General features: G+C 61.9%; 1 protein-coding gene across 4 annotated transcripts; it reads left to right on the top strand.

The window, feature by feature from the left end:
• The first annotated feature begins 2,530 nt into the window (after window positions 1–2,530).
• UAP1L1 (UDP-N-acetylglucosamine pyrophosphorylase 1 like 1) lies at window positions 2,531–9,156 on the top strand. Of its 4 annotated transcripts, none has more exons than XM_047700619.1 (10): window positions 2,531–2,868; window positions 3,541–3,745; window positions 3,908–4,083; window positions 4,400–4,572; window positions 4,726–4,919; window positions 5,334–5,474; window positions 6,022–6,207; window positions 6,758–6,824; window positions 7,697–7,816; window positions 8,041–9,156. In XM_047700619.1, exons 1-9 carry the CDS (start codon window positions 2,580–2,582, stop codon window positions 7,778–7,780), a joined length of 1,515 nt encoding a protein of 504 aa, XP_047556575.1. In that variant the 5' UTR covers window positions 2,531–2,579; the 3' UTR covers window positions 7,781–7,816; window positions 8,041–9,156. The 4 variants fall into 4 exon arrangements, with proteins under 4 accessions (XP_047556575.1, XP_047556576.1, XP_047556577.1 ...); XM_047700620.1 differs by having other exon boundaries at window positions 8,545–9,156; XM_047700621.1 differs by having other exon boundaries at window positions 8,694–9,156.
• Window positions 9,157–9,194: the final 38 nt, after the last annotated feature.

Raw genomic sequence — 9,194 nt, forward strand, 5'->3', positions numbered from 1 at the left:
AGTAGGACAGGGCCACCCCACAGCCTAGAATCGGTCTGGCCCACAGTGGAGGCTTGGTGGGTAGCCCACACATGGGAAGCCTCATCCTGGAAGTCACAGTGGAAACGCCCCCCCTTAGGTGGGATGGGGAGGCCTGGAGACAGCTCTGTGGGGGTTCGTGGGGGTGTGGAGGCCAGTGGCCAGCAGCAGCAAGCCTTGCTGCTACAGACAGCAGGACAGTGAGGCAGCAACACCCAGGCCAGGCCCCTGTGAGCCTGAGCCCACTGTGCTGAAAAAAGGTCTTCTCCGAGCGTCAGGAACCATGGGAGAGGAGGCCCTGGGTCTGTGGGTTTCTTGATGGGCTTCCCTGGCTAGGCACTGCTAGAAGGTACAAAGACACTGGAGTCAGTGCCAGCTGTGGGGGTGGGACTAAGCCATGGTCCCCGTGTACTTCCCTTCCTGCATTCTGACCACTTCCTCCTTCTACCCCACTTTCCAGCCTGACCCAACACTTTCCTAGCTCCACACCTTTCAGTGTCACTGTCACCCCCAGGGCCTTCCCAGACCCCCAGACCAAGTGGGGCCCTTGTGGTTTTTGAGGTGCCGGTCCCAGCTGTAATTACATTCTTACTGTGCCAGCTTGGAGCTCCGTGGAGGTGGACAGTGGGGCCCTCTGTCCCCAACCTTACACAGTCCCTGTGCCTGTTCCAGGTTCTCTGGTCCCCACACTGCAGGAACAACTGGGGGACCGTGCTGGCCTCTGGACCCTGGCTCACCTGAACCCTCTGGATGAAGCCCCAGGGCATAAGGAAGGTGATTCCTGGGTCACAAGCCTGCCTTTGCCAGGCTGTCCAGAAGCTTGGTACTCACCTCTCTCTCACTGGCGGCCCCTGCCATCTGTCCAGGTGGGCTAGCTCTCCTTCTCTGGCCCTTCAGGTGCCTCAGGCTGCCCAGGCTCAACTGTCCGAATCCTTCTGATCTCAGCCCCACACCGCACCTTGAAGCGAGATTTGGGGGCCACCCTGAGGATGAGCTTTGAGATCATGTGATACCTGCCTTCAAGGGTACATATGCGGGGCTGAGAGCCCTCTGGACTCTAGCCCCCACTCTGCTCCTGGGCTCCCTACCCCCCACATGCACCTCCACCTCTAACATGTGCCCTTCAGCTACCCAAACTATTGAAGCAGACCGTTGGTTCATTCAGCAAGCACTCCCTGAACCCTTGATGTAGCGCAGGCACTGAGCTAGGTGTGGGATCCAACACTCGTTCATTCATTCCACAAACATTTACTGAGCACATACTGTGTGCTGGGCATTGATCTAAGGTGAAGGGGCAGAGCAGTGAACCAAATTACCTCCAGCTGTCATGGAATTTCCCTTCCTTGGGGCACTTGGGCAGTGGAGAACACAGAAAAGCAGGAAGGAACAGAGACGAATGGGAGGGTGCTCTCTGAGCCAACGTGACCTGGGAGGGTCTCCCCAAGGAGGCAACACATGAGTAGAGACCTGGAGAGGTGGGCCAGGAAGTCACTTTCTGGGAAAGAGTAGCCCAAGCAGGAGGAACAGCAAGTGCAAAGGCCCAGAGGCAGGCCTAAGGTTATCCTTGGAAGATAACTTCTTTTGGGTCCACCAGGACTTAGAGTGGGCCCCCCGGGTGCTGGGGGAAGCTCTACTTCCTAACCCAGGAAGGGGGTTTGTGGGAGTCCCTTTGTGCAGAACCCATGTGCAGGGAGACACAGTTGCCTGAACAGGGGTTAGCTGCGGCGGGCCTAAGAGAGATGTTACTTTTCATTTCGGGTGCCATTTGAATCTGTCTTAACCCTGTGCATGTAATGCTTTTAGACTTAAAAAAAAAAACTAATTTTCTAGAAGAAAGCTTTATCCCAAAATGGCCAAAGCTACTCACCATTTTTTCCCAAGGACGTTTATAAACAGCAAGATATCTATATCAATTGATCAATACATTTTTTAATAAACAGCAAGATATTTAAAGTCTGATAGTTAACATAATATGGCGGGGCGAAGGGCTGCTCCTGAGCCGTTCTGGTTACCTGGCAATGAGGAGGGATGTGAAGGAGGGAGCCCCCAAGGCGGCAGGGCGGCCTTCTTGGGGGTCCTTGGTGGCATCTAGACACCCGACTCTACCGATGATCTGGCTCGGCCCAGCCGCCAGCAGTCGTGGACAAGGCAAACATGGCCACGTGCAGGGACAGACCCCAGCCTCGCCCTCAGGTGCCCGGACGTCAGGGCTGTGGGTTCAGAGGGGGATACATTAGAGCCCGCGCCAGGGAGCTTGCGGATCTCGGGAGGGGGCTTCCCGACTCGGGGCGCCCCGGGGCCCTACGCCTCAGGCGTCCCTAGCGCCCTGCCTCGCGGCCCCTCCTCAGGCTGCGGCGGGCGAGACCCCGGACGTCGCGGGCGGCGGCCGAGCGGACAGGGGCGGGGTCACAGCCGGAGAGGGGCGGGGCGCTCTGAAAGGGGGCGGGGTCGAGGCGGGGCGGCCCGGTCCCGCCCCTCCGGGGTCGTCACCGCCCGCTGGGTCCCGTGACGCCCGTAGGAGCGCGCGGGTCACGAGTGCCCGCGCGGCCGGTGGCGGCGACATGGCCTCGGAGCGGGAGGTGCGCGCCCGGCTGCAGCGCGCGGGCCAGGAACACCTGCTGCGCTTCTGCGCCGAGCTGCCACCGGGTCCCCGCGCCGCGCTCCTGGCCGAGCTGGGGGCGCTGGAGCCGGAGGCGCTGCGCGAGCACTGCCGGCGCGCCGCTGCGGCCTGCGCGCACCCCCCGGGGCCGCCGCCCGACCTGGCCGCGCGCCTGCGGCCCCTGCCCCCCGAGTGCGTGGGCAGCGCGAGCCGGTGCGACCCGGAGATGCGGCGACTCTGGGAGGAGGAAGGTAAGCGGGGAGGGCCTGGCCAGCGGAGGGGGCCTGGCCCAGAGCGGGGCTGACCGGAGAGGTTGTACTTGGGGGAGTCGAGCACACCTTACTCCTTTGTGGAGTCCCCTTTCACTCGCAGCTGGCGACGGGGCTGTGGGGCTCCAAACGCGGCCGGGGTGGCAGCCGGCCTCAGAGGACTGGCCCTCGGGAGAGTGCTTCGTGCAGGCGCACCTGTCTAGCCAGCCGCCCAGCCCACAGGCGAATTGGCCGCAGGGAACACGCTCAGTTGCACACGCTCCCTTTCGCATCAGCGCTGGCCCAGGTGCACTCCTGGCCTGACAGGTGAGGCAGGCGCTCCTGGAGGGAAGCCTGCCCGAGGCCCCTGCTGCACTGCTCTGACCAGCCTGACCTGGTGTTGCCTCTGAAGGCAACTGGCCCCTGGCCCCGCCCCCTCAAGCCCTAGGCTGGGAATGAACCCTGGAGCACATCATCAAGACCCCTGGTGGGTCCAGGACAAGGTGGGGCCCCACCTGGCCCACAGGGGATCAGAATGTTACTTGGGAATTTCTCTTCTGTGGCTGTCAGAAGTCTTCGAGTCCTAGACACATGTGTGGCTTGCTCTGACGTGAATGGGGGGCTTATGTGGCAGGTCCCAGGTTTCCCCTCATGGTAGACACCCCGCACCTCCAGGTTTCCGCCAGATCTCCCTGAACAAGGTGGCCGTACTGCTGCTGGCGGGGGGGCAGGGCACTCGCCTGGGCGTGACCTACCCCAAAGGCATGTACCAGGTGGGGCTGCCGAGCGGGAAGACCCTGTATCAGCTGCAGGCGGAACGGATTCGGCGGGTGGAGCAGCTTGCTGGCCAGCGCCACGGGACCCGCTGCAACGTCCCCTGGTGCGCCTTCTCTGCGGTACCTGGTCCCCAGAACATCCCCTGCCCCCGCAGCGTCCAGACTTGAACCCCAGGCCGGACCCCAGGCCAGCCCCTGTCGGAGCCCCGTATCCCAGAGGCCCTGGGCCCTTCCAGTGGCCTGCTTAGCCTCGCCTCTCCTCGAAGGTACATCATGACCAGTGAGTTCACACTGGGGCCCACGGCCAAGTTCTTCAGGGAGCATGACTTCTTCCACCTGGATCCCAGCAACGTGATCATGTTTGAGCAGCACATGCTGCCTGCAGTGACCTTCGACGGCAAGGCCATGCTGGAGCAGAAAGACAAAGTTGCCATGGCCCCAGGTATGCCGCACCCTGAGCCCAGGAAGGACCGCCTGGCCTAGAAAAAGGAGCGAATTAGAGGTCAGGAGGACTGTGGCAGAGGCCGGAATGTTATGCCTGACGGCTGTGTGGTCCCGAGTGAATGGCCTCTCCTCTCTGGGCCTTGGTTCCCATCTGTCACATGAAACAACCAGAGTGCTACTTGGAGAGTGACGGAGAGCTGCCTCGGGTACAAGGTCCAGCCCCAAGGGGCCTCCCTGCTTCCAGCATGCCCTGGACTAGATAAGGCTGAAGCCCAAGGGAATCCCTCGAAAATGGTCCCTCTCTCCCTCTGCAGACGGCAACGGGGGGCTGTACTGTGCCCTGTCAGACCACCAGATTCTCGAGGACATGGAGCGTCGGGGAGTGGAGTTCGTGCACGTGTACTGTGTGGACAACATCCTCGTGCGGCTGGCTGACCCGGTCTTCATCGGCTTTTGCGTGCTTCGCGGCGCAGACTGCGGGGCGAAGGTGAGCCCTCCCTGCCGGCCTGGCCCCGCCCCCTCAAGCCCGCCCTGGCCCCGCCCCCAAGCCCTCCCTGGCCCCCGCCCCCTCAAGCCCGCCCCGCCCCCGGCCTGCTTGGCCCCGCCCCAACCAGCCTTCCCAGCCCTGGCCTGGCCGCAGGTGGTGGAAAAGGCGTACCCAGAAGAGCCGGTGGGGGTGGTGTGCCAGGTGGACGGGGTCCCTCAGGTGGTGGAGTACAGCGAGATCAGCCCCGAGACTGCGCAGCTGTGCGGCTCCGACGGGAGTCTGCTCTACGGCCTGGGCAACATCTGCAACCACTTCTTCACGCGAGACTTCCTCCGGATGGTCAGCAGGTGTGCCCCGCAGGTGGCCGCCGGTGCTGGCGAGAGTGGTCTGTGGCCCACACTGACCAGGGCCCCAGAGCCCCAGCGGTGCTGTAAGGCTGTGGGCCGAGTTGGCCTGCTCTTCGCGCGGAGGCCGTCGCCTTCAGGCACCACCTCTTACCCTGTGGCTTGCCCCCTGCCGTGTCATCTGGGCAGGGACGTGGGCAATGGGGCCTGTCTCTCCCTCTTGGACTTGGTGGGGTGGGGTTGGGGGGCGTGGGGGCGAGTTGAAGGAATACCCACGCCCTCCCAGAGACCGGGCTCAGCACCCAGTGCTCCTGCCAGCTGTCTTGGGTGGCTGGGTGTGCGGAGAGGTGGGGATGGGGCTCCCTGGGACATCCCATCTGAACTGTCTTCCCTTCTGTTGTCCTCCTGTGCCCCCAGCGAGTTTGAGCCCTTGCTGAAGCCACACGTGGCTGTGAAGAAGGTCCCATACGTGGATGAGGAGGGAAATCCGGTAAAGCCGATAAAACCAAACGGGATAAAGATGGAGAAGTTTGTGTTTGATGTGTTCCGGTTTGCTAAGTTAGTGGTAGAAGTCATTCATTTTTTTTCTTTTTTTCTCTTTCTGTATCGGTGGTGGGTTCTGAGGCCTTGTTGGGCTGGGAAGTGGAGGCTTGTGGGGGATGCAGTGGGAGTGCCCCTTTGCAGTGGGGAGTAGGGGCCAAAGCAGGCCCAGGGAGGCCAGAGGAAACAGCCCCTGTGGTGTGAGCCTGGCAGCGTCTGGGATGGCCGCAGTCTTCAGGGCCGTGAGACCCTCTGCCCCTCCTTTGCCCTCTGGCTGCTCCTGGCCTGGAGTGAGGAGGCTGTTTCCGGGTCGGCTGGCTGTGTGACTTCGGGGGCTGGGCCCTCACCCTGGGGTCTGAGGATCTGGGGGTTTGGCTGGGGGGGGGGGGATGGAAGGACTTCATGCAGCCCCAGGGAAATCAGGAGCAAAGACACATGTGGTCCCTGCGGGCCCCCCTTATGGAGGTGACCCCCACTTAGTCGTCGGAGCCCGGTACAGCTTGCACCTGCTCAGGACCGAGGCCTCTGGGCCAGGACTTCCAGTCACTAGTTCTTTGCCCCACAGGAGCTTTGTGGCCTTTGAGGTGTCCCGGGAGGAGGAGTTCTCTCCGCTGAAGAACGCAGCCTCAGCTGCCAGGGACAACCCCGCCACCACCCGGCGCGCCCTGCTCAGGCAGCATTACCGCTGGGCCCTGCAGGCAGGGGCCTGCTTCCTGGATGCCGGTGGGGCCCGGCTCCCGGAACTGCCCAGGTGAGTGTGGGTCTCAGCACACTCCCCAAGGACAAGGGTGTCAGGGTCCACCCCCAGCCCCAGGGCCTTGCTGGTTCTGCCACGGCTCCAGCTGTGGGTGGGGCTCGAGCTCGCACCACGCTGAGTGCAGGTGGCCAGGGGCCCTGTCCAGCCATACAGAGACCACCTGCAGCCTGGGGCCCAGCCCCTTAAGGTCGGCCCAGGGCCTGGGGACGAGTGGGCGGCTGCCACCCTTCCTGACCAAGACCAAGGCATGACATGTGGAAGCTGGCAAGGCAAGTCACCCTTCAGGGCCGGCAAAGCACAGGACAGTAGGGTTCTGTGTCCTTGGTTGTCCGCAGCCACCTCCTCCCATCTGGAGGCCCAGGTGCTGTGGGCTGTTTTCCCAACCAAGTAAGAGCCTATCACTTGGGCAGAGGCAGTCTGCTGAGGGCTCTGAGTGTGCAGAAAAAGGGGGTTTAGCTCCCAAACAGCTTTGGGAGCGGAGTCAGGCAAGGACAGCCCCAGGACATGCGCCCAAGAGCAGGTGCTGATGCACGGACTCCCACAGCCTCCCCGGCAACAGAGAGCCGCCCGCCATCTGTGAGATCTCGCCCTTGGTGTCCTATTCCGGAGAGGTGAGAACCTACCGGCCCACATGGGCTTTCTGGGGTGGGCCATGTGTGATCGGAGGGGGGCACTGGGGAGAAGTGGGTGCTAGGGCAGAAAGAGCTCTGATTCGGTTTACTGATGAGGAAATAGTTTTTATTTATTTTTTTAAGACTTTATTTATTTGACAAAAAGAGAGATCATAAGTAGGCAGAGAGGCAGGCAGAGAGAGAGGGGTAAGCAGATTTCCTGCAGAGCAGAGAGCCCGATGCGGGGCTTGATCCCAGGACCCTGAGATCATGACCTGAGCTGAAGGCAGAGGCTCTACCCACTGAGCCACCCAGGTGCCCCCCCCCCCCCCTTTAAAGCTTTTATTTATTTATTCCACAGAGAGACAGCGAGAAAGGGACCACAAGCAGGGGGAGTGGGAGAGGGAGAAGCAGGCTTCCCTACCAGTAGGGAGCTCAACGCAGGGCTCAGTCCCAGGACCCTGGGATCATGACCTGAGCCGAAGGCAGTTGCTTAACGACTGAGCTACCCAGGCGCCCCGGGAAATAGTTTAAGATACAGAGGATCTTCCGGGAATGGGGTGGGTGGCAAGTTAAGATGCTGTCATAATCTTGGAGAGCAGGAGGGTATCAGGTAGGGTCAGAATTTGGGGTTCCAGCCAGGAAGATTTTATGGATGCCTTGCTGAGTGAGGAAAGCTGGCCCCAACCCTCTTGAGAAGATCTGTTCTGAGCTTGCCCAAAGGATTCATCAGAGGTTGAGGCTAGAAATGGCATCCAATCCTTGCTTCTGGAAGCCTTTCTCACCCTACTCCACACTGGCTCAAGGTGAATTTGTAACCCCCATAAGGACAGAGAGCTGAATAGTGGACATCATGACTTCCTCGTTTCCAGGGTCTGGAGCCATACCTGCAAGGCCGGGAGTTCCGGTCCCCACTCATCCTGGATGAGAACCAGGCCAGTGCCCTGCAGCTCTGACTCACTCACAGGACTGCAAACCCCAGGCCCTGAAAGGTGGGGACACAGGGATCTCCGCCAGGGTGGGGCCGCTCCCATCCTTGGTTCCGTAGAACACATACCCAAAAACTGCTGTGGACCGAGGAGGGCTCTTTAGCTGATCTCCGGCTTGGGGGGTCTGGGTGGGAGACAGAGGTGTGGCATCCCTGGAGAGAGCAGTGACCCCGTGTCTGTTTGAGTGGAGACCGGAGGACCAGTGGCACCTCTAGCCGTACATGCAGATCACCTCCCAAGGGGCACCAGACACTCCAGCTTTTCTGCAGATGCACATACGAGGCAAAAAGAGAATGGGACAGTGTCCCACCGTCCCACCTCCCAGGGCGCTGCGGCCAAGGAGCTGCCCCCTCCCTCCTCCTCTAGACGCTGAACTGGGACAGGACCCAGCCCCCACCTTCCCACCAGCCCCAACCCACACACAGCCGGCACACCTAAAGCTGGGTCCTCTCAGTTTCCCTTGGACGCCACGTCTACAGTGGGTTCGGGCTGCTGAATTTTCCGAGCTTCCCCCACGACCCAGTGGGCCCAACGCCTGCGGCCTCACGTGGCGGTACATCCAGCTGAGGTATAACCGACCAGGGAGCTCCGTCCCCCGGCCAGCTTGCCAGCAGCTTGCGACAACCTGGGTGCTCAGGCTCCTCCCGGGTTCCACCTCCACCTGTGCGCCCACCTGGGCACGAGGGCAGGGCCATGCCCAAAGCCCAGAGAAGGACTTTGCTTCCACCCAGGCTCTGCCAGTCCTTTGCAAACCTCAGAATTGAAGCATGTGCCTCAGGACCCTTCTCTCAGCTGCTCCACAGGCAAGCAGGGGCCCCGACAGAGGCAGGTCCGCCAGGTCAGGGGTCCTGCCCACAGCTGCGGCTCCTCCCCTCCGCAGCTGAACAGCCCTGCAGCCTCTTCCCGACGCCAGCTGGAAACACTACGGCAGAACAGCTCGCTTTGAAGGGCGCGGTTTATTTTAAATTCCTTACACCTTTACATCACGTTTCAAACACCGCACGGAGCGGGACGGGGCCAGGGCAGCCGCCCTGGGGCAGCGGGACTCGCAGCTCACAGGATCGTGGGGCGCCACCGGACCAGGAACGCGAAGAGAGCCCCGCAGTGCTTTCTTACGGGGGTGCGTCCCCGTGCCCACTGCGCACCCAAAAGGCAGGACGGGTCCTCCCCACCATGCTGTCCCTCAGGCTACCGTTAGAGCCTCGAATCCCAGACCACCCGTCACGCCACTGACTTCTCCACGGAGGGCTGCCGGACTCCCCGGTGTCCCCCGGGGTGGGGGCGGGGAGGAGGGCGCCTTTCCAATAAACTCAGGACGCGCTGATGTGTCCCCGGCCGAGCGAGCGCGGTTTCTGAGCAGCGCGTGTCGCAACGGCAACCC

Source organism: Lutra lutra, chromosome 13 (genome assembly GCF_902655055.1).
Source record: "Lutra lutra chromosome 13, mLutLut1.2, whole genome shotgun sequence".
Taxonomy (NCBI): Eukaryota; Metazoa; Chordata; class Mammalia; order Carnivora; family Mustelidae; genus Lutra; species Lutra lutra.